This window comes from Dioscorea cayenensis, chromosome 4 (assembly GCF_009730915.1).
Source record: "Dioscorea cayenensis subsp. rotundata cultivar TDr96_F1 chromosome 4, TDr96_F1_v2_PseudoChromosome.rev07_lg8_w22 25.fasta, whole genome shotgun sequence".
NCBI lineage: Eukaryota > Viridiplantae > Streptophyta > Magnoliopsida > Dioscoreales > Dioscoreaceae > Dioscorea > Dioscorea cayenensis.
Genome location: NC_052474.1, coordinates 8,512,703 through 8,537,834, shown reverse-complemented (window position 1 = coordinate 8,537,834; position 25,132 = coordinate 8,512,703). Strand labels below are relative to the sequence as shown.

The window sequence follows — 25,132 nt, the reverse complement described above, 5'->3', positions numbered from 1 at the left end:
AGTGAGTCTGTCATGGGCTCACTACTGCCGTGATGACAAGTAATAGCCACTCTTTAGATTGTGCCTATTCTGTGAACTTTTTTAGGAGCACTGGCACGGCCTTACCACACCACTGGCGAGGCCTTTATCAACACAACAAACCCTAGAATGGCCATGATCAACACTTAGAAACTGTGAGGCATTGCTGAGTTGACAACAGCCTCGTACGGTCTTTTAACGAGTGTTGTACCCCAAGGAACTGAAACAACGAACAACAGGTGTTGTCTGCCCATTGTCAAATCTGTTACGGAAGGGTATAGAGTACTGCTAGCCATCCTTTGGGCTTTCTCACTCAAAACTTTTGTTTCTCTCTTTCACTTCATAGGAGATTTCTACCCGTTACTCGCACAATGCTTCCAAGAGCATTATTGCTATTTTCAGCAAGTCTAACACTCAATTTCTTGTATTTACACTCCGGACTTCTTCTTTTCTTCTCACCCAATTTTGTAAGAAAACTCTAAAACTCTTTAAATTGCAGTTTTACTATAAATAAATGGCATGAAATAGCATACAATTGTGTGGTGAATATTTTCTTATGAATTTCAAGTAATAACAATGTTGTATGATAATTTTTTCACCACAATCAGGCTTTCACAACGGGTGTTCGGTGATGAACAATAGCCATTGTGAAGACCGTTATGTTCAAATTTAATAACTAGAGGCAAATAAGCCACACGGGCATGGTATGCCCATTGTGGAGTTTCTCCCGCTTATCTAACCTTGGCAATAGCTGGCAACGAGCTTTGCCCGTTGTCAGCAAACTGTTGCCCTATTTTAGAACACAACAGATACATAACAGGCATTGTGAGCCCGTTGCAACTCCAAAAAAAATTGCATAACAGAGCAGTTGACACAAACAACCGGCCGTTATGCACCCATTATCCCTTTCTAGAGGCTTACCATGGTCGTAATAACGGGCTTGTTGAGACTATTACAGTCCCATAACGGCCGTAGTATGCCCGTTATGCACCCATTGTTCATTCCTACTTTATATTTTTTGTACTTTATTGATTGATTTATCGTATTCTTTCTGAATTGCAAGATATGGGTCTAAAAAAAGACTGCCACTCATTAGCAAGTGGAGGCCAAGAAGAAAAAGAAGACCGATTCAGTCTTCTCAGCTAACGATTCCACATTTTGGTGATCTCGAGCACCGAGCAGAATACACGTGGCTCATGGATCAACACTTCGTTGAGGGGCCCCTGATCGACTGACCGACACTCAAGAGGATAGGTCTCACCAATGAGGTACGAAACCGTATATTTAGGGATGGGAGCAGTTTTTTAGCATCAATGAGCCCACATAATGGGGAGCTCACAATTGGGGTGATGAGTTCGTTCGAGCTAGATCTGATAGTCATCAGCCTCAGCTGTTGGGAGACCATTAGTTTCCTGATGCTCGGTGATGAGTACCTTATGTCCTTTATGGATTTCTCCGTGAGGATGGGGCTTATCGATGTTGGGTATGCTCGCACTGAGTCTAGATCAAGTTTGGACCCAGACACTTCGAGGCCGTGAGACATACATATGCGGTACTTCGAAGGCCTCTGTCCTTGGGCAACCAGCGCTAAAGTACCTACATGCCATGTTATCTCAAACATTCATGGGTATAGGCGACAACGCGAGGGTCATAAACCTCCGAGATCTCTACTTCTTGTGGAGTATATTGGCACGGGAGCCGATCCACATTGGTCATGCCATTGCATGCCAGCTGTGTCACTAGGCTTAAGACCCCAGACTGGCGACCATCTTTCTTGGTCCTTACATCACTAGGCTTGCACAAGGACTTGGCCTGATTGACCGCTGCACAAGCCTAGTGTGAGAAGGAGGCATGCACCCACTTGGAGTCACCACCCTTCGGGTGATGCACATGATAGAGTGGTGTTACACAGCCCTAAAAGGTGCAATACCGGGTGGTTCATGGGTTAGACTCAAAGTCTTTGGATGATGAGAAGCTTCTCCTGTCGCCATTTTGATTTTATTTTCATCACTTCGTATTTTTTATTTTTAGTATTTTCACATTTTATTATCTATTTTAGCGAGGGACATCTACCATGCTGCTTTTGTACACATATTTTGGTTATAGTAGATTTCATTTTTACTGCATTTTATTTTTATTTCTCTGGTTATGTTTAATTCCTTTCATGTATTTCTTCATTAGGGTTTGAGGTGATTGGGTGTTGTTTTGGTCCGCATAACTAGAAGCTTGGACAAAGGTAACTTCATTAGCCTCGTTGGCCCAAACCAAGAAACCAAGGGAGTACTATTGTCCACACGCTCTTTTAATTTTTTTTATTTTGTTATTATGAATACTTACACTTGTGCATGCATGCATACATTAGGGACAATGTTCATCTTTAAGTGTGAGGAGAAACTGTGTGTGAGTTCTTTTATTATACATTGTAATTTTTTTAAAAAAAAAAATATTGGTGTTTGTGCTTTATATATGCTAGTGTAGAACTTTGAAGGCATTGCACTTATCTGTTGGAGTTCTCTAGTTTAGGGATATGATATGTGCCAATTTAGCATTCTTTCCATGCTTCTCAAGAGTTAGGCTAATTTGCGTATTTTTGCTTTGTTTTGTATCCTTCTTGATACATTTTGCACCTTATGTCTAAAAAGTGATGTTATATACTCGAGGTATCATTAATTTTATTTATTTTCTTGTTTAGTTAAATTGTATTTATAGCAGAAAGAGCTACCTCCTTTGTAGTGCATAGTCGCTCCTGACAAGTCGGATACAAAGTATGCCTAGGGATGTAAATGGGACGGGGCGGGGCAGGGCGGGGAATGGGATCCCCGTCCCCATCCCCGCCTCCAAAGTCCCCGCGGGGGAAAAATTCTCCCCACTCACTCCCCCGCGGGGATTCCCACGGGGTCGAGGAATCTCCACCAATTTTTTTTATTACATAAAATTCTAATAATACTATGTATCAATATATATATATATATATATTAAAGTAGAAGACCTATTTGACACATGTCAATTTCTCATAAAAATTTTACCAATATTATTTTAATAATATTAAAATATTTATAACATAATACTAAATTATATTATTTCCTACTAATTTTTATTATTTTATCTCATAATATATAATAAAATTAATTTTTAAAAAATATTATATCTTTAAAGTTGATAAATAGCTTATTTTATCTAATCTTAATTTTATCTTAATTTTTATAGAAGATAAAAAAAATTATTAATTTTTTTAAAAAAATCATATAATTATATTCGTATATTACACGGGAGTAACACTAGTATTACTAAAAGTCTAAAACATTATTAATAAATACCAAAAATATATTTTTTAAAAATCCAAATATTTGGTTCTTATAATCTTATATCCATATTGAATTTTTTTAAAAAAAAAATAGATAAATAATCATATAAGTTATTTTCAATTAAATCGGGGAATCCCCATGGGGATCCCTACGGGGCGGGGATGGATTTTCCCCGTCCCCCACACCGGGGGGTATTTAAAATGAGGTCAAACACTTATCATGTCTTTTATTTTTTTTATTTTGTTTGCTTGAGGACAAACAAACACTTAAATATGAGATTTTACGTGTTTAGCACCAAACTAGTACATAATTTTATTCTTTTCTTCACCATGGGCTTTTATTTCATTTTAGGGCTAAAGAAGTGAATCTAAAAGCGTTTTGAAACAAAACATACCAACTTTTGCTAAATCAAAGCACCATCACTGCTCACCACAACGGTGGTTAGATATCACCACGGCCGTTTTACACCTCCATCACAGTGGTGACCAAGGCGTGCCAATGTGGAGCCACAGAAAACAACACCGAAGTCATAACTACCTCCACAACGGTCGTTGTAAATCATAACGCCCGTGGGCAATTCACATAACGGTGAGCCAGACCGTGTCAAGACGCCACTTGTGGCCTAAGCAACAAAAATTACTCACCACGGCCTTCACAACGGGCATAGCGAGGCCGTAGCTGACTCAGGTTATAAATACCCCTAGGTTTTACAATGAAGGGGGGATTCTTTTGCCAAATTTGGAATATACGGCCGGATTTATGGAGATATGAGTAGCTGGAGATGAGTTTCATCATCAATTTAGCGGATTATGGTGATTTTCTCAAGAATAATTCATTGTGCATTGATAGTGGAGAGCGTGCGAAGAGATTCGGCGTTCTCTTGACTAACTTGGGATCTTCTGAACCTCAACCATTAGTAATCTATTAGAGGGAGTTAGTTTAGAATTTTTTTTATTTTTTTTTTGCTATTATTTTCCTTGGGATTGTTATTATTCATTGATTGATACTTGTATACCCATTAGACGACCCCAATTCAAGTGGAATTGCATGTCAATATTCCTCGGCTTTTACTTTTGAATTCTTTATTGGCATCAATATATTCTTTCTAGTTTTCTTGGATTCATTGCATGATTATTTGATGTCATTTTGTTGATGTTGTGAGGAAGAGATTCGTACACATTAGAACACCAATACCTTGTTAGGTCTATGCATACGCTAAGAGATTAGACACAGCTAGGTTTTTTGGCTTAGAGTTGGATTAGCCCTTCTAGTAGAGTTCTTGAACTTAAGGCAGACATAGGAGGCTAGGTGAAAGAGATTCCATCTTAAGTTCCTAGTGTTTTAGATATGATTGCCAAGAGATTGGGACCAGTAGGCCCTTGAATTCCCCTGATCCAATACTAGATCAAATTGTCACCTCTTAACGTCACAAGTAATTATTGAGGAGATCGTCATACGATTTCCCGACTCCTTCTAATTGCACTTCATGATTCTCAATTGTATTTTAATAGCTAGTTTGTAGGAATAGATTTAAGAACCAGCACAAACGTCAAGCTATTAATTAAGTGAAGAGAAAGTAATAGGAGCCTCTCACCATTCCCTAAGGAATACAAACCTCGTGCTCACCCATGAGTTAGCACTTGATGACCAATGCACTTATAGTATATACACACGTAAAGCTTACGTCAGAACATAAGTGTGTGACTTATTCAAGTCATAGTATTTAATTTTTTATTCATCAGAGAGTGTGTATAAATTACTTGAGGGCAATGCATTTGGCCTTGTAAGCCTTCAGCTTACTTATATCTACTTCTTGGTTGGCCTTCACAACCTGAATAATACCAATTAATTTACAACTAGGATCTGATTTGAACTATTCTAAATAGGCCATTGTTATCTAATTTACATTGACATTCCTATTATTGTGATCCCTTGTACACTCGTGCTCCAACTTCCTTGATTTAATTTGAACTGTGCTCCCATCTTTCACTATCGGTGAGGGAAAGAGATAGAAAAGGCATCCCATTTGCAAAATTTATTGCATCATTTCTTTGAATTGGGTTTGAAGTTCATTGCATATCTATTTCTTATCCCATAGTTCTTTACTGCTTCCTTGAATTGCTTGAAACTCTTAAATTTTATTCCAATTATGAACTGATGGTTACTCATGTCAAACTCCTTATTGAATTCTGAATACTTAGGTATGTTGGGAACCAACTTATCTTCATCTATTGAGGAGCATAAATTCAACTCTTCAGATCCTGTATAGTCTAACTCAACCTCATTTTCATCTCCTAATCTTGGAGGTTCTCCATTCGCAATCACCACAACTTTAGGTACTTTATAAGTGTACATTGCTCATGTATTTCATATCATTTTATACACTCATTCAGTATGTATTAGAACCATATTGTGAAATTCGATGCTAAATCTAGTATGTTTTATATTCTCAGACTTAGGACACTACTTCAAGACGAGGGAGAGCCAAAAGAAGCATTCCAGACCTTAAATGAAGGAATTGGAGCTCTCTCGACATCATTTGAACAAGGACAAGACAAATTGGGTGGCTTATGGGCAGCTTAGGGCCAACCTTACAGTCATAAGTCAATTCTAGAGGACCTTGCGGGCATGCTTATGCCCATAAGGGGATTTAAAGCCAAATTAGAGAACCTTACGGGAAAGCCTTATGCTCATAAGGATACTTGCAAGGACCATCCAGAGGTGTTTACGACCACAGCATACGCCCATAAGGGTAGTCACAAGAAGCAACACAGTGAAGTTTACAATCCAGCGCTTATGGCCGTAAGATGGACTGTAACATAAATAGAAACCTTAAAGACGTGACTTATGGCTGCAAGTGGTCCCGTAAGGCTCGTGACTATCTTTTCCAGCTCCCTTATAGCCACGTCCTTATGCCCATAAGTAGTCGTCAGGTATAAATAAAATTGATGAGGATTTTTAGGGCATTCTCTTCTTTTCTTTTGAGAGATTTTTGGAGGCGAAGTTAGGGAAGCAAGGAGACAAATGTCCAGTACTTAAGGGGTTATTTGAAGGGATATTTGGATCCTCATTCAAGGAGATTAGAGGTCATAGCCATCAAGTTCACATTGGTGGGTTTTTATATTTTTCATGTTTTCATGTCTCTTCCTATAATTTGTATCTTGAATGCTTGCCCTCTTTTGATGGAGGGCTAATTTGTAGATGTTTGGGCATAGTTAAACTCTAGAGTTTACTTCATTGACATTGGTTGTTAGATCTTTGATGCTTTAGTTGTTTTCTTAATTGAAATCATCTCTATTTGAATCTAATTATGTGTTTTTATCAAATGATTGCTATTGTGGTGAAAGCCCCTAGTTTTCATACGTCTGATGTGTTTTGTGATGAGAAGAAATTCCCACATAGCATAGAGTACGCCTCTTGTTAGGGTACTTTGGAGACTTAGTCTCCCACAATCCTTCCGAGTGAGTTAGTGATTATCTCAGTACTCTTTGCAATCATGTGGAGTGGATTTTAATCGAAATTGCATTTCTATTATGTATTCGGATTAGAGGTAATCTCTTTCTTTGAGGGAAATTATCTACTTAAGAGATTGTCAGTAGCTCACAGTGAGGTTTCACAGAGTGTTAATACGATTGTATGGATATTTGTATTAGCTCTACACCTATTAGTTACTATTCACCTGAGAAATTGGGGTTTAGTATAATTCTGGAAATCTCCCGGTTCAAATAAGATTGCATACTTAGACAGCCTTTGTCCTATACTTCATAACCCTAGACGGATACTATGCCCGAGCATCGTTTCTTCCCTTGATTTCTCTCCTGCTTTATTTCCGCATCTCTCATTTTAGCTTCTTTTGTTCACATACACATCACTTGATCACTTAGGCAATTTTTCATAATTAGGGCTATTACTAGTATTCACTTTCATCCCTGTGGATCGACACTCAGCACTTACGCACACTTTATTACACGATTGGCACATACACTAGCATTCCTATCAGTACTTTATTATCTTCCTCAACTTCATTATCTAAATTTTCATTGAAAGTGTAATCAGAGTAATGGATGTCACTATCTTCTTCAGCATTTTTTCCCTTAATTTCTCCCCCAATTAATACACTCTCCAGATCAGTCTCTTTTTCATTAACTTCTATCTTTTTTTCCTATACATTTTGTTCTTTTTTTTCAACGTATGTTTGCCCCATTCCAATACCCTCATCCCTATTAGCACTAGCCCCAAACACTACTACAAGGTCACTAGCATCATTTGCAATCCTAATGGCAACATACATTTCCCTGATAGAGTCTACTAACATATATGGCAATTGACAATACATCCATAACAAAATATATCTCTATTAATCCCTTATTTTCATCCTTTACATATAGCTACCATATACTACAATCTTCAACCTTTAATTTAATTTCCTTAGCCATAGCTATCAATTCTAGTTTAGAAATATGGTCTTCACAACAGTAGTCTACATAATCAGCCAATCATTCTGTACCTCCAACAATATAATGCATCCTTATTACAAATAATTCAATTGTGGGCGCTGAAATGAAATTCAACTTTGGAGCCATTGTTCTGTCTATATGGACACAATAACTATCTAAAGTGTCAATCAAAACTACAAGGGAAATGTGAATTTCATTTCCTTAAGAGTGGTTGATAGGGATGCACGCAAGTGCACGTGCCGCTCTTGTAATAAAGTGCTCAAAGTCAAGGTCGAATCCACAAGGACTAAATAGTAGAAGTACTAACTCCAATATTGTTATCAAGCTAAGACCAAAGTATCAATGAGTGTCAAATCAACTAAATCTAAGAATGTAAAGGACCAAAATCACAAGTTAAGGGTTGAGAAATTAATAGGAGAAGATGTCTGGATAAGATTTCACTTGGGAATTTAGAGTTAAAATAATTGCAATTAAATATAGATAAACTCTAGTATTGTTGGACCAAAAGATTTCAAATATATATTGGGTGCTCTCTCAAGACTCCCCAATACCTAATTCCATGTTACAGTAGGATTAAATATCTTCTAATCCTACTTTTGCATAATTGCATAGAGCTTTAGAAAATCCTTATTAGAAATCAGAGCTCTCGCTTCACAACTTTAATCAGCAGAAATCACAAGTGGGCTATCTCTAGTGCACACTCTTAATTCCCTTCATCTATGAATGATCTTACGCGATAAATCTCTCGATCTCAATCATGAAATCAATATGAAATAGCCACTCTTGTTACACTAGATCAACGATATAAAGACATAGATAAACCCAACAAGCCAAAGGAAATCTATATTAAAAGCAATATCAAAATTGAATTCATCCCAAGCTACATCAATCCGAACACCTAAGAAAGTTAGCTCTTGATGAGGTCAATGTTCAAATCAAAGCAATGGAAATAAAACCCTAAAACATTATCCATGGAACAAGAACCCTCTCTCTCTCTCTCTCTCTCTCTCTCTCTCAATGTCTTTGATGCATGAATAGATGTGAGACGATATCGTCACCCTTGGATCGTCACTCTGGTGACTTTTTCTTCCTTAGATTCGCCTCGAAACCCTAGCCGCCAGCCCTCTGTTACTTTCCTAATATTGGATCCCCCAACACAACTTTTTCAACTTTCTATTTATATTCCTAGGAATCTGGAGTTACACGGACAATTATACGGGCGAGTACTTTGCCCGTGTAGATCTCTAGATGAATCGAGAACTTGATCCTCGGGGTACACAGCCGGGTATACATGACCGTATATATCTTCATCTAGCCATGTAAATCTCTGGATGGTCTTCTCTTCAGTTCTTGAGATGCACAGGTGTGTGCTTCTCTTCAACTCATGTTCTCCTCTGGGTCATATTCTTTAAAATCCTAGATGTACACTTGCGTGTGCATCAATTACATGGTCATGTTCTTCTCGGGAGGACTTGGCTCTGAAGAGTGCACAGTCGTGTACACGGCTATGTGAATAGCACATGTATTTCTCAGAATGCTCATCTTGGCAATATCTGAAAGGTACACAGGCAGGTACATGGTGGTGTACCTTGCCCGTGTATTACTTTGTTTGTTACTTTTGGTCCAGTTTTGCTCTCGATTTCATTCCTTTGGATTTTTTTGTGCTTCTTTTGTCCTGAAAGCATAAATAGAACAAACTAAGTACCAATTATCTATTAAAAACACTCTTAAATACCACTTAAGTGTACAAGATTATCAATATGATATGTATAATAAAGCACTTATCAGTGATTAATAAATGTCACCAAAATATAATGGAATTACAGTAATCAAAGAATTAATGTAAATGTAGTAGACAAAAAGATGACTTATAAATAATATAGGAGTACAAAAAGATGACTTATAAATAATCTTCCCTCCGTTGATACATCTTCATCTAGTTAACTACAGCCAATTTCCATTAAAAAAAAATTGTCAAAAATTAATTTTAACTTCCCATCTAAAGAAGTTTAAACTATCTTTATAATGTTTGCAGATGAACATTTTGGGCTCTCTCCACACCCTTATAAGCATTTACAAGAATATCCTATACTTCTTTTACTGTCTTCGCCAATACCATCTTCTTAAGTATACTTGAGTCTACTACCTAAAGGATGTAAAATAATATATTACAATCTTTCTTCTTGGCTTCCACAATAACTTTTGCTCCTCTTAGATATATAGTCTAGGTTCATATATAGGTTCTTATAAATCTTCCTTGGTGATCTTCAAAACTCGTAGTTCCTAAATAGTACCTCAATCTTGATCCTCCACTGCTAAAAATTCTTCCCATCAAACTTTAGGATTTAAGGTTGAAATGATTCCCACACTATTAGTAGAAACTATTAACTGAGATCTCATAGCAACAATTTAGAGTTCTTTGCTAGCTCTAGTAAAATTGTTTGAAGCGAGAATGATAAATAGGCAATGAATAATTTTATTATTCACATACTAATATATTAATAAAGAGACAAACATCAACAGAACAAACTTTCACAATCTAATGGGCTGTTAAATACCCATCAAACACTAACACTAAACACATCAAACTATCACACAGTGTCACAAGCAAAGTTTTCCAAAAGTTTTCCTATCGGATGCCTAATCTAGAGTCATAGACTATATAAATTAGGTCCTACTAAAACTTAAATTAATTAATCCTACTTAAACTCATAATAGATAGCAATAATCAAATTACAATCCAATTTTAATTCAAATTAATTTTTAAAAACTATATAAATACGAACTTGAGTTTATTATAAACTCCATCAATATATAGTACCATATAACTTATTTTAGTTTAGAGATAAAGCTCTTAATTTATTCACCTTAAAGTGTTAACTTGAATATTATTAGCCAAATCAATTAATGATGGTTGAAAGAAATTAAATTTAAAATTATCAGCTAATTTGAAATTGATGAAGTTTTACAATTAAAAAAATATCAATTCAATTTCAATATATTTAAAAGGATTTCAATCTTAGAATTTCTTAAAAAGCAAATTTGACAAAATACATTTTTTATAATAAAAATTCACCCCACAACAATCACGCAATTAGCTTGCTAGTAGAGCATGCACCTAATAACTGTGTCATTGTCCTTAAGTTGTTTTCTTCCTTGAAAAAAATGATGTTAAATAATCCAATTAAGGGGCGTGTACCAAATTTTTGGGCTTTTGAGGCCTGTTGGTTTTGGGTTGTGGGCTTGATGAAATAAATCTTGATATGGTATGTGACCTTTTGTTTTTAACGATGATTTAAAAACCGGACCGGACCGGCCGGTTCAACCCGAACCGGCCGGTTCAACCCGGAACCGGCCGGTTCAACCCGGAACCGGCTGGTAAACCGGTCTGGTTAGTCATCCCAAACAATAAATAACCAGACCGGCCGGTTCAACCGGTGAACCGGTTGGACCGGACTGGATGATTTAAATTATTTAATTAAACCAAATCCAAGATTCCAAATGATTTAATGGTCCCATTGTCCCAAAAAGCAAGATATCAACCATCAAAGCCAGTCCAAAAAGTCAATGCAAAGGCAAAGAATCAAAATTCAAAAACCAAAAGTTAAAGTAACTACTTAACTTATAGTTTTCCACTAATTAGTATTAAATTATTAAAGTTAAAGTGTTAAACACTTGAAGTTTTGAAGCTTTGAACTAAACTGAAGTACTGAACACTCACATGACCTAAAAAAAACTCTTCAGTCTTCTCCATTCGAATCATCTCCATCAGCTGACCATCCCACAATCTCTCTTCCGTGAAGCTGACGGCCGACTTTCTCTTTCTCTCCGTGGTGAAGCCGACAACTGACCTCCTTTATCTTCATCTTTAGCCGATGGCCGTGATCTCTCCTACACTAGGTAACCAGTTATAATGGTATTCTGATTGATGATTTTACAAAGTCATTTGATTGGTTATAATAGCACTAGTTAACTGGTTGTGATATTCATATTTGCCACCATTTAATGAAAACATTAACATAACAAGGTAGCCTCAATTTTACTTAGTTTCAAGCATTGGGTCATATTTAATTATTTATATATAATCACTGATCAGTAAAAAGATAGCTCACTAGCTTAGTGCTCATTTATCAATTCTCTTGTGTGTTTGTATGTGATGCAGGATTTTGGATTTTTATTTATTTTTTATTTAAAAAGTTTTTCTTCTTTTATTTTTAGTATTATAGTCTTTATAGATTTATTGATGCTGATTTCTTGGTATCTTGAAATGGTTCCTGCAATGTGATTTACAATTTTAGAGTGTTTCATTTAATTTATTTTAGCCTAATTTGGTTGAATTACATTGTTTTGCACATTTTAGCCTAATTATTGTTTTTGCCATTAACTTCATTCATATTTTTGTTATTTTAAAGTTTACTTTTGAATGGTTTTTTTGATTTGTTCCATTTGTGAAAGTTGGACATTAGGACTTTGCAATTACATTTTGGGAATGGAAGAAACTTATGGCAGCACAACACCATCATCAACTTTGACACCATCAAGTCAAAATTCATTTGAGCAGTCTTCTAGATCTATTCATTCAAAATCTGATCCAGCATGGGCTTATATCAGTGAATCAAGAAGTAATGATGGGAAAAAATGTTCATCTGTAATTTTTGTGCTAAAGTAGTGAAGGGTGGAGGCATTCATAGGATGAAAATGTATCTTGATGGCCAAAGGTGTTGTTGTATTATATTTCATTTTATTTCTTATCCATGTGGACTTGTTGGATTACATTTTGGTTTTTAAAGAACATAAGTCTTTTTTTTTTTTTGTTGTTGTTGTTATTTGTTAATGGTGGTGGTGTTGCTGTATGCTTGTATTTTGTTGTTGTTGTTGTTGTTGTTGTTGTTGTTGTTGTTGTTGTATAAATATACTTGCATTTTATTTCATTCCTCATTTTTGAATGATATTGTTGATGTTGGTGTTGATGTTGTCATGTTGGTGTTGTTTGAAATTTTGAATGATATTGTTGATGTTGGTGTTGTTGTTTGAAATTTTGAATGATATTGTTGATGTTGGTGTTGTTGTTGTTGTTTGCAATATGTAATTTTGTTATTTTTTGAATTATTTTTTTACTTTGTTTTATTTTTTTAAATTTTAATTATTTATTTATTTAAAAAATATTAAATCCGGTTGAACCGGCCGGTTGAACTGGAACCGGTTGTCTAACCGGTTCGACAACCGATCCGATTATTAAAACATTGATTTTAAGTAGTTGTCGAGGGCTAAGATGGCCATTTATTGTTCATAGACAATACATATATTTTTTACCTAACAAAATTTTTTTAATATAATTATTTAAATTATTTAAATTATTTTTAAATTTTTAATCAATTTACCATCTAATGATGACCACTTTTGTTATTTCTCTTTTAATATTTGATTCATTATTTATTTTTATTTTTAGTCTGCTCTATGCAAAAGGAAAAAAAAGTGATTATTGGTTTTAAGAAATAGCAAGACATTTAAATTAATAAAACAAAATTAATAATATTAGTTTTGAGTTGACAGGTTTTATATTGTCTAATACGTGAAAGATTGCATTCTTTCTCATTTATGAGAATTGATAATAAGTAATCAAAATCATGTCCAACTATCATTTTTTTAACCAAATTTAATATGAAAAAACTTTCTCAATATGAGAGTAAAACTACTGTGAAACAAGAAAAATACTTCACTGTTTAAATCAAATTACAGTGAAGTTCTATTTAATTAATGATATTAGATGCATAAATTTAACTTATCTAAGCAAAATCCACTATAAGCTGAGAAATAATATTAAAAATATGCTAAAAATATCATCAGAAAACTAACTTTATTCATTAAGAAAAACTACAAATTTCACTCTCAAAAACTCTTTAATCAAAGTGACCAATATAAAAACTTTCACAATGAATGTGAAGTCTCTAAAATATTTTTGGTTAAATTGGCTTTAAGTTTCCAGAAATAAGCATAGCATAAAAACACAGTGGAGTAAACAAAATCAATGGCCAACAACCAAATGGTCTATTGGTATACAGGTCATCGATAGAGCTCTTCACCGAGTGGTAAAAATTCGATTCTTGGCTGAGGGCACATTTCTGAGAGATGTGAGTGGTGGTTGTGTGCGCGTGGTTCCAGCGCCCATGTGTGTATGAGCCCCATCCCCACTTGCTCCACCGAGACTTGTGCACACCCCTGACGATTTAGCAGGGCCTTCGGGCTGTCTGTTCCTCTTGTCCAAAAAAATCAATGGAAATTTTATTTTAAATTTGTCTTTAAAAAAAATTATAATATACTTTCTTAAACATAGATTTTAAGAATAATGAAAAATAAATCAACCATACATACCACAAAAGTAAAATTAACGTGGTAAATAAAGTTTAGTGATTGTGATTAGATTAGTATACTCTACTTGCGAATGAAAGAATAGAAATGAAACACCTTTTTTTTTTCTCTCTCGTAGCTTAATTTATCTTGTTTGGATTAAAAAAATTTAGGTGGGATATGCTAACACCTTTCTTACCAAGTGGTAACTGTTAATTCCGCTGATGTGGTTTGTGGTTAAGAGAACACTCAAACACTCATAAAAAGCTCACACAAACTAAACAACCAGGAGACACACAAGATTGGTAACCAGTTCAACATCCACTCACCTACATCTGGGGGGCCAAGCCCAGAGATAAACAATCCGCTAAAATAGGTGAAAATAAATGAGTACAAACACTTGTCACTCATTCTCTCAACAATAAAGATCACTACCCTCTCTAGATTGTCTAGTGCTCACACACTCTCATCCACAAGTGATACATACAATCTACGAGCAAGGTAGCTTATATAGACGCCTCAACGTCCCAAATATAGCACATACCTCTTTTAGAATCTCCGCGGCTACTAATTTAAAAACCTTCCAAAATTAGCTGTTGTAACTTCTGTTGTAACATGAATTGCAACATGGCCTTGACTGCTGACTTAACTAAGTTCTGGTTACGTTGCGGACGACCTCAAGGCCCATCAACCTTCCGGTCATGCTTAGTCCGAGTCGATGCAGCTAAATCTTCTGATCCCAACTGCCAGCAACTACCCAACCTCCTCATTCGTCATCACGCAGTCCCCTCGTAAGGGTGCACGTCCTTGTGCGTCTTCATGAAACTTACCAAACTTGATCTTCAATTCACCCAAGTTTGCCCTTCAAATCTTCCCAAGAAAGATCTTCAATCAATTATCTTAATCATGCCAACAATAGGCATGTCTTCAAATCTTGCCCTTAATAGTCCTCAATCATCCTCATTAAGGTTTATTCAAATCATATTATTAATAGTTCTTTAATCATACCATTGATAGGTATTTCTTAAGCTCCATCTATATTTAGTCTTCAATCAAATCACCTAAATATGGTCTAGTCTTCAAGTTGAAATATATTGCCAAAAATAGCTCCATCAAGATCTTCAAGATATTTTTCTCCAAGCCAAGATTTCTTGTCATATCACTATGCTTTGTTATGTCATCATTTTGTGCCACATCACACAGGTTGCCACGTCATCTTGACTATGTGTCAAATCATACCAATAATAGTGCGGTTGCACTAACAATAACTTACTCCTCCACTTCCCTAACCAAAAACCTCAATGGTGCTGATTTTTTAAATTATATAAAATATTTGGTGGACCTACGGTAATAATAGAGGGATCGAGCGATAAGCTTGATTCCCACCCATCATTGATCTCGTTGAAGGCGTAGGGGGCTCTTCACCTATGCGATGGATTCGTTCATAGAATTTAACCGATCAGACCCTCATCTAAAAATACATTAGAGTGAAGCTATGGTCTAGATTGAATCGATATCAACCCAACTTTGTAATTGACTAAGGGCTTATTTAAACATATTTTAGGATTTTATTACAATAAAATAATTTTAGCAAACTTAGCCGGCTATAGTACTCAATTTTTATCATAGTGAAATCACCTACTATATTCCTCTACTTGTGGTTATTCTCGATTTGGACTCTCCACATAAATTTAAATGTTTAGGTTTTATTTTCTTCTACTTATTGTCATTCCTTATTTCTTTCCGAAATAATATTTTTAGAAAATAAAAATAAAAATAAAAATATTTAAAAATCTCTAAATTTCAAATGATCAACAATTATTGACCTTTTTAATCTTTGGATTTCCGAACCGAAAATGAGTTAATATCATGCAATTGAAAATTCAAGGAATTTCCTTATACTTCCATCTAAGCACCCTTTTAAAAACAAACATAAACCTATCAAATGGCATATTTAACTTAGTAACTAAATTTAGACACAAGACCATGATTAGATTAATAAGCTCCATGGCTTAATTTAATCCAAGTCCAACAGCTAAAGAATCATTTCTCTGGTGGTTGTTTGCCTTGGCTAGTGAGCTTCTTAATTTACCCATTATAATAAATTAACAAGAAGAAGCAAGAACTAGAAGAAGAACAGGACCTAGAGAAGTAAGTGACAAGTGAGAAACTTACAATAAGTAAAAAATTAAAAGATACATATAAAAAAATAAACTTGCATTTTAATTGATGCTAAAGATCCTCTGTGAGAGTTGAACTCCATGTGAAGCTTTTACTAAACAACAATAACTAGCCTTCTTTTTGACTTTATGAAAGCAGTGAAGCTTTTGAGAAATCCAAAGCTGAATGAAGCCACAAGCATGAGACATGCCCACACACATTCCTACTCATCTTGCCCATTTGCCAACCCTCCACCCCATGCAATATATATATATTTATTTATATATATGTTTACACTTTTTTTATATTATTAATGTTCCCAAGTCTTTGATTTGAAGATGAGTTATTTTATATGCATTATATTGTCGGAAGGTATCAAAGATCATGTATAGGAGTTGGGGTCTGTGTGTTTTGTTGTGCATTGATGCAATGAAATGCATTGATTTCATGCACACAAGTTACAATGTTTTTGTGTTCGTAGTGTGCACGGTGTTGGAGTGGAAAGATCTTGCAAGGCACGGTGATGTGTTGGAGGCTTGGGTTGGAGTTTTGCATGATAAATTATTAGGTTTTGATTAGATATGTAGTGGATAATTAATGCTTCATGGGTAATTATTAATTGTAAATTGAATTATTAAAGTTTAAGTCAACAAAAAAGATATTATTTCAGCATGTATATTTATAGTCAAAAATCTATTTTTGTAAAAGCTAATCATATAAGAAACAAAATATAAATGCTAATTTGCATACTATCTCAAATACAAAACAATGCATTTTTTTTTGGGTTAAATTATAAATTTTGTTTTGTATTATATATATATATATATATATGACTAATCTTAATATCAAATTTTACTTTGGACTCACTATATTTAATTATTTATAAGTAAAATTACAGTGTAAATACAAATATTATATTTGAAATTACATCATTATTATTGGTTTGTTGTAACTAAAAATATTGAATCACTTTTCTACTATTTGATTTGATATAAGTTAATAGGTGTGGTCACTATATAAGTAGAATGGTAAGATTACCCTTATTATCAATTATTACCCCACGCTAATTATATAATATACTTATATAATTTATATTGAGTATATCATCTTTCACTTTTCTCTATGTACCTAGAGTCTTGAGCTCTCATAATATTATTAATTTAGCTCATAATTTTCTTTTAATTATATTTCATCATTTCTCTTATTCCCCAATATTATTTTTTCATAGTGATATCTACACTTCCTATATTATACCAAAATATCATCCACCATTTGAATCTAAATTAATGTAGCTGTGAGCCCTTAAAGTTATGCCAAACTAAACTTTGAAAAATATTTTTTATTATTTAACAAAATTTATGTCTAAATATTACAACTATAGTTTTTCTTTTTTCATGTCTACAATTTTGTTCATTATGTTACTACAAAGATGAACTCATCCCTGAATATGAATTATAAAAGAAAATATCTACACAACAAATGACAAGAATGTGATTTTAGTTTAATTGAAGAAATATTTGTCTGAGATACATATGTATATTATTAAACTAGTTTTTATCACATGCTGTTAAAACAAGTTTAAATAAGAAGCTCATGATTCTCAAACCAAAACACAAAATGAAATATTAAAGGGGATGATGAGGGGCAGTAACAAGTGTAGGTGCAATGCAATGACATGGAACAGCAGCTTTCATGGCTTTTTGGGTGACATGACATGCATCCATTGCAGAGAAAGAAGTGGAGACGTACTTGAAAACGCATCAGATCATGCAGATACCATGCAGAGCTGGTCTTCCTGTCTTTTGCTCTTTTTGACATGACTCAACACTCCATCTCTCTTATAACTCAAACATTAGTTCAATATCAAATCATATTATTTGATATATATTCTACTTCTAGTAGTCTTCTTTCCATCAATCTTCATCAATTTTACTTTTTAATTTTTTACTTTTACTTTTTTTTCTTTTTAACGTTCTTTGTTGTAGAACATACGGTGCCAATTATACTCCATTTGACTTTAAAGAACTAATTAAAAACATAAACAAGCACATCAACAATAAATAAAGAACATACAAATATATTTGCAAAAGTATATAAAAAAAAAAAGTTTTACTTTTCTTGGAACTTGTTGAATTATTTATCTACACATGCATAAGAGAATAATCCATCCAAATATTACATAAGGTCTGGAGTTTATTTATCATAGTATCTAATAAATTTTTAAAACAACTAGAAAGTTTTTTATTTATATAGTTAATTGAGATGCTATTTATGTCTACAAAGTAAGTTAAATTGTTTGAAGTATGTTATTTTTCTTATTCTCTGTGTGAATATATATATATATATATATACTTTTTACTATAGATTTCTATTGTTTTTTTTTAAAACAAAATTTCTATAAATCAACTTCAATAGGACAATTCATGAGGAAACTCAATACTAAATTAATGTTAAGAAGTTTGGGGGTGGCATGGAGGTATCTTCCTAAGGCTTTAAATAGAAACTCATGATGTCATCATGATATGCCATTAAAATTTTTATTTTTATTTATTTATTTATTTATTTCTCCATTCTTTGTTGGCTAGATGCCATGGAGATCTATAGAACTTTGATAGATTCCATTATGGAGAAAAATCCATTCATGAGACAGCTCACCACTTTGGTCATGGAGATTATTATTATTATTTTTTCATTTATTTATACACATTAAAGGAGCCCCTTGATGCCAATATTGAGTTTGGTTTGGAGTTGTTTCTCTTATATATGTTCTTCTCATTCTTTCGTAGGGCCTAACCTTTTGTAAGGTTTGGACACAAGGATTCATTTTTTTAAATTTTTATTTTATTTTATTTTATTTTTTGCATGCAGATGAAAAATTTAAAATTTTGAGTGCAAATAACTATATATTATCATTAATTAATAAATTTAAATAAGTACAAAATATCAATTGCACCTTTTATATGGAGTACTCCAAACATTTAAAACTATTTTTCTAACCACTGACACAGTAGCCTGATAGTAGTATTAAAATAAATTTTAGAATGTGTTGAATTCAATTTTAAAAAATTATATTAATTTAAATCAATAATTTTCACAGCAAATTTTTATTACAAATAATCAAACAAATATTCAATAAGTATTTAACAAATTTTCAATAAATTAATCAACAAATATTAAATTCTTTTCATAATAAATAATTAAACAAAGTATTAAATAAATTAAATTATGTATAAAATAAATAAATAAAAAACACACAATAAATCTCTAGAATGAAAAATAAAATATAAATTTAAAGAGTTTAAGTAAAGAAATAGAACTTACCATTTAACCGAATTTGTAAATAATTTAAAGTTGAATTTAAGAGTGCCACTACTTTTTGGCTTATGGAGAGAGAGAGAGACATATAGGGGTTTTTTATTGCATTTTTTAAGATTTTTATTGTTATATCTAAAATATAAAGTTTAAAAAAACAATCTATCCACTTTAACTAAAAAAATTTAAAAACTAAAAATATTATGAAGATCCATGTGACCATGACTTATTATTTAATATTATCATTTAGTATCAATTTTATTTAATGTAATAATTTTATTGTTTTTATTAAATTTATTTTAAACAGCATGGACAGAATTATAAAAAAATTTCACTCTGAACATGTAGACGGTCTCCCCCACATGATAACAAGTGCTAAGTTTTTAATTCTATACGTAAATTAATTGTTAATATTTTAAATTAATTATTTATATATATATATATATATATATATAGCCCTTACCCCATCCTCTATCTATGGTTAAGGCCATAGTTATCGAGACCCGCCCGGGCATTGACCCGGTCAAGGCTCTGGGTCACGGGTCAATTGGTTCAACCGTCGGGTCATTTGGGTTAATACTGGGTTAATAAAAATATTTTAAAATATTAATTTTAAAATTATAAATTAGTTTTTTTAATTATATAATGATATATCATAATAATATCCATGAATTATTAGTTATCAAATAAATAATTTGATGGAAAAAAATACAAAAACAATTGCTAATCTTTGATTTGGAAGTAGTAGAAAAGAGGAAAAAAAGCTCAAACTTCACATAATATCAATACATAGCAATACTTAATTCACAATAAAAAGTTTAAATTTATCATCAAAAGTATCAAACCAAACTCAATCCAATATATAACCAAAGTTCAAAAATTGAAATTACAAATCAAACCCAGGATCGATTGATTACGATGGCACGGGTCAACTGGTTCGACCAGCCGGGTCAATCGGTCCCGATCATTTGGGTCAACTCGGGTCTAACCACCGGTCAAAGCCGGGTCAATCGCGGGTCAAAAGCGGGTTGATTGCATAACCGAGTCTAATTAAAGACCCGGGACCGGTTGAAAGCACGGGTCACCGTCAAGTCGGCCCGTCCGATCACCGGGCCGGGTCGGGGTTTGATAACTATGGTTAAGGCCCAAGGGTTCCACCTATATAGCCCTTATCCCATCCTCTATCTATGGTTAAGGGTTCCAAAACATAATATGATTAAATTTTTAGAATGTAATGTACGTGGAACTCTCACCCCTTGTTTGGTTCGAGAGGGGAGGGGAAGAGGGAGTGAGGGGAGTGAGGGGAGGAGTATGGAGGGTTTGAGAAAAATATTGTGTTTGGTTCACTGGAGGGTGTGGAGGAGTAGTTTATTTTTGTTTAGTTGAAAAGAGGAGTGGGGAGGAGAGAAAAGAGTGTAATGTCCCATTTGACTATTTTTGCCCTTTGTACTGATAAAAATAGGTAATAATATATATAATAATCAATTGTAGAATAATAATAATAACACAATATATAATATATGATAAACATTATAAAACACACACAATAATTAGGGAAAAATATTTATTCGAAAAAAAAATTATGAGGAGTCATAACATTTTGATTATAATTGATAAATATTGGTTAAAAATGCTGAACACCCTGATGATCATTCAAACATACTCCTATTTTTTTGTCATATTTTTTTCATAAACTTAAAAAAATCTGAAAAGCATACTTGGAAAGCATACACTATTTTTCATATTTAACAAAAATATCTGCCATGATAAACATATTCACGATCCCAAACAAACAATCACTAGGATACTGATAGGAATTCTACGTATAGGTGAAGGGCGTTAATGGTATTTTTGCGTTATTTAAAAAAATTAAAAAACAATAAAGCATCCACTCCCCAAAAGACCCCGATTTGGGGAGTGGATTATGAGTGAGGAGGGCCCTCCTCACCCCTCCTCACCCCCTCACTCCCTCAACCAAACAACACCCACACCCCCCAACACCCCTCACTCCTCCTCCCTCCCCCAACCAAACAAAGCCTCAGTCATTGATTAAAGTTTCGCCTCATTGTGATTAAGAATTTAGAATATAAAGTACGTGGAGTATGTACCGATTTGATGATTTGTCTATATCATAAACAAAAAAAATTTATGTATATTTAATAATTACATTTTTAGTGATATTTTAATTATACATATAGCCATAGGGCATCCCCACCCCAACCAACAACATAATTAAGAAAGAATATATGTGGAGTATGCACCGGTGTGATGACTTGTCCACATCTATAAAATGAGAAAAATAAAATAAAAACCTTCTATATTATTCCCCCGCTTATTTTTTTTTACTTATTTAAATTTAAAAGTTTTTTTTAATCATTTTGAGTTATCCATTTAAAAAATTTATAAATTATAAAATATTATTCCTCTAAATTTATCTTATATATTTAATATAATTTTACAACTTCTAATAATAAATTATATGAAACTATATATTTTTTAAAACATATTTTAAATAAAAATAAACTTAAAAAATTAATACAACTTTTTATAAAAATTTAAATTACCTATTAACTTCAACAATTTTTTTAATCCATATTAATTAGATAAAAATAGACAAATAAAAAAAAAAAGTTGAGTAGTAATTAACAAGCAAAATAAAAACAAACAAATAAATAAAATACAAAAAAACAACTAAATTAAAAAGCAGAAGCACAATCATGTATACAATTAATCAAATGCCACTACACATTTATTCATTAATCTCACACCCAAAATTATTACACATTAATCCCCCCTTACCCTCACCACCACCATCACAACCACCAACCAACGCCCATCTCAAAATCTCTGCTGATAACTAGTGCCAACACGGCGCAGCAAGTGCGGCGGCTGCACAATCTGTTTGCCGGAATGCTGCGGCGCCACAATGGAAACAAGCCCACCAAGCGGTGGCTTCATCTTCCCTCTATAAACCATCTCATCATAAGGCCTTCTATAAAGCCTCAAATAAGGCAAAAACATCACCTCTTTCCCACCTTGCTGCCCTTCTTTCTTCATACTAAACAGCGCCGCCGCCGGCGACGCCAAGAACGATGGTCTCGGCGTGCGCGGTGCTACTCGCTGCGGTGTCTTCACCGGCGTTGACCTCACCGACGGCGAGGCAAACGAGTAAGACCTCGCTGTTTGTGGAGACAAGCCAATGAGAGATGGGGATGGCTCGGCAACCGTGTTGAGATACCATGGTTTGAGTGAATCATGGCCGGAGACAGTGAATGAAAAACGTGATGAAACTGAGCCGGTGGTGCTCCGGTTGACCGTTGATGTTGATAGTGTTCTTGGATCATCATCTTCTTCCATTGTTGTTGATGATATTAGTGTGGTTACTGGCCATAGTTCTATAAATGGCCTAGCTCCCTGTCATCCATAGAGTTATCAGTGATTACTCAATATATATATATATATATATAAAGAGAGAGAGAGAGAAAAGGATGGTGCTTACTTTCCAGAGATATGGGAAGAGGGAAGGAGGGTTGAGGATGAAGGCTTTGTGAAGACGAGCTGGGTAATAGTCTGAGGTGATCTTGAGTGTGCCCATGACCAGGTTGAGTAGTTGAGAGGCGGACCTGAAAAGATCTGTAAAAAAGGGCGGGTTAGGAATTTGGTTTTTGAAAATTTTTTAGAGGAAGTGGATGTTGGGAGTGGGGTCCAGTTGAGGAAGAAGGAGAAAAAGTGGGGGTTGAGGAATGTGAGTGGGGGGATGTTTTTATGAGAGGATGGAAGCACAATGCTGCAAACATGGTGTTGAGAGTGTGTGTCTGAACACATTACTGACACAAGTGTGTGTGCCGGCAGAACTCGCGGCACATGCGCACCCGAAGACCGACCGAGTTTTTTTTTTTGTTTTTTTGTTTTTTTGGTTGGGTGTTAATATGGGTTTGAAAAAGTAAAAAGGAAAAGGATGAGTTGGGCTTTGAGATTTGGGTACTTACTTGCATCGAAGATGATTACAAACTGGTCAATGAATCTGGGCATGGTGGAGATAGCGACTTCAATAGTGAAGACTAGGAACCTCACAAACCTGGGGAAATTAATAAATAAATAAATATTTAAGGAAAAAAAGAGTTGAGAAAAAAAAACAGGGAAGTGACCAGTCCTACGATTTCTGTGAATGGGATTTCAAGTAGTCTTGCTTTATCCTGAAAATCTGCAAAAAAAAATAAATAAATATTTACATAAATAAATAATAAAAGAAAAAGAAGAAGAGAAATTATTTACAGATGGTGGACAGTAGAAATAAGAATACCAAAACAGGTCTGGAATCATCGTCATGACCAGCCACGTAGGCCAAGCCCTCTGCAAGCTCGGCTGAGAACTCATCCGCTATTAAATGCTCTATTTTTTTTTATAAAGAAATTAAACTAAATTAAATCAATCAACTATTATGAACAAGAAGAAAGAAGAAAGAAAAAGAAAAAGAAAAAGATTCCCTGAAAACAAAGAACACAAAAGAAGAAAGCTAGAATTGGAAAACAAGTACACACAAGTAGTAGTACCAGTTCCAATGTTATCTCTCCATGAAAGCACAGCTCTCAAATGCTTCGCAGCCTTCTTCACACTGTCTCCTTTGGCTCTCAAGAACCTCTCAACACATGCATCGTTGCAAAACTTTTCCTATTGTTAAGAAAATAACCAAATATTTTTTTTCAAAAAAATAAATATAAATTTCTTTTTTTAAAAAAAAAAAGTAGAAAGAAAGATGGAGGAGAACCTGTTTGACTGTAAGAGGGGCTTGTTTCTTGAGGATTTGAAGAACAGCTTCTATTCTCTCTCTATCTTTCTTGAGATGCTCCTTCTTCTCCATTCCCATGTGAAGTAAAAAATCTCTAATTTGTTGATCTTTTCAGTGACCCAAGATCTGATGAGCTTCCATGAAACCGAGGAAGAGAAGAGAAGCAAGAAAGAGAGAGACAGAGAGTGAAATAGTGGGAGAAAAAGTAGGAAGGGTGGGGTTTTATAGGCGGGACGTGACGGAGGCCGTTAGAGTAGGACGGCCGTGTTGCGGTGATATTCTTTTACTTTGACGGCTCTAACATACACGTTACGGAAAACGTCGGCTGCTTTTTCTTTTGTCTGTCATCTTTTTATATATATATATATATATATATATATATATATATTTGTTTTCATTTATACCCCGTAAAAGTTTTAAATTTTCTCTTTTAAAGTTTCAAAAAAAAAAGAAATTGTTTTATAGATATAATATAAGTTGTAATTATGTGTATATCCTTGAGTTAAATTTTATTTTATTTTTGTTTTAAAGGATATTGTTGATTTCATTGTGAACCTAAATAAATGTGTTATTTTTTTATTTATTATATAAATAGCATATATGTTTATATAAAAGGATTGATAAATTGCATAGAGAAATAATGATTTTATTAATTAAAAGTCAATTGATTATTTTACTGGAAAAGTATACATGTATTAATTTGATAAAAAGTTTAAAAAACATAGACTTCAAAAAAAAACATT

At 33.8% G+C, this 25,132-nt stretch overlaps 1 protein-coding gene across 1 annotated transcript; it reads right to left on the bottom strand.

The window, feature by feature from the left end:
• Positions 1–22,273: 22,273 nt before the first annotated feature.
• Positions 22,274–24,569, bottom strand: LOC120257948. The gene is made up of 7 exons (XM_039265256.1): positions 24,369–24,569; positions 24,154–24,271; positions 23,904–23,992; positions 23,758–23,804; positions 23,590–23,678; positions 23,100–23,233; positions 22,274–23,014 (listed from the first exon to the last, which is right to left on the bottom strand). Exons 1-7 carry the CDS (start codon positions 24,465–24,467, stop codon positions 22,439–22,441), a joined length of 1,152 nt encoding a protein of 383 aa, XP_039121190.1. The 5' UTR covers positions 24,468–24,569; the 3' UTR covers positions 22,274–22,438.
• Positions 24,570–25,132: the final 563 nt, after the last annotated feature.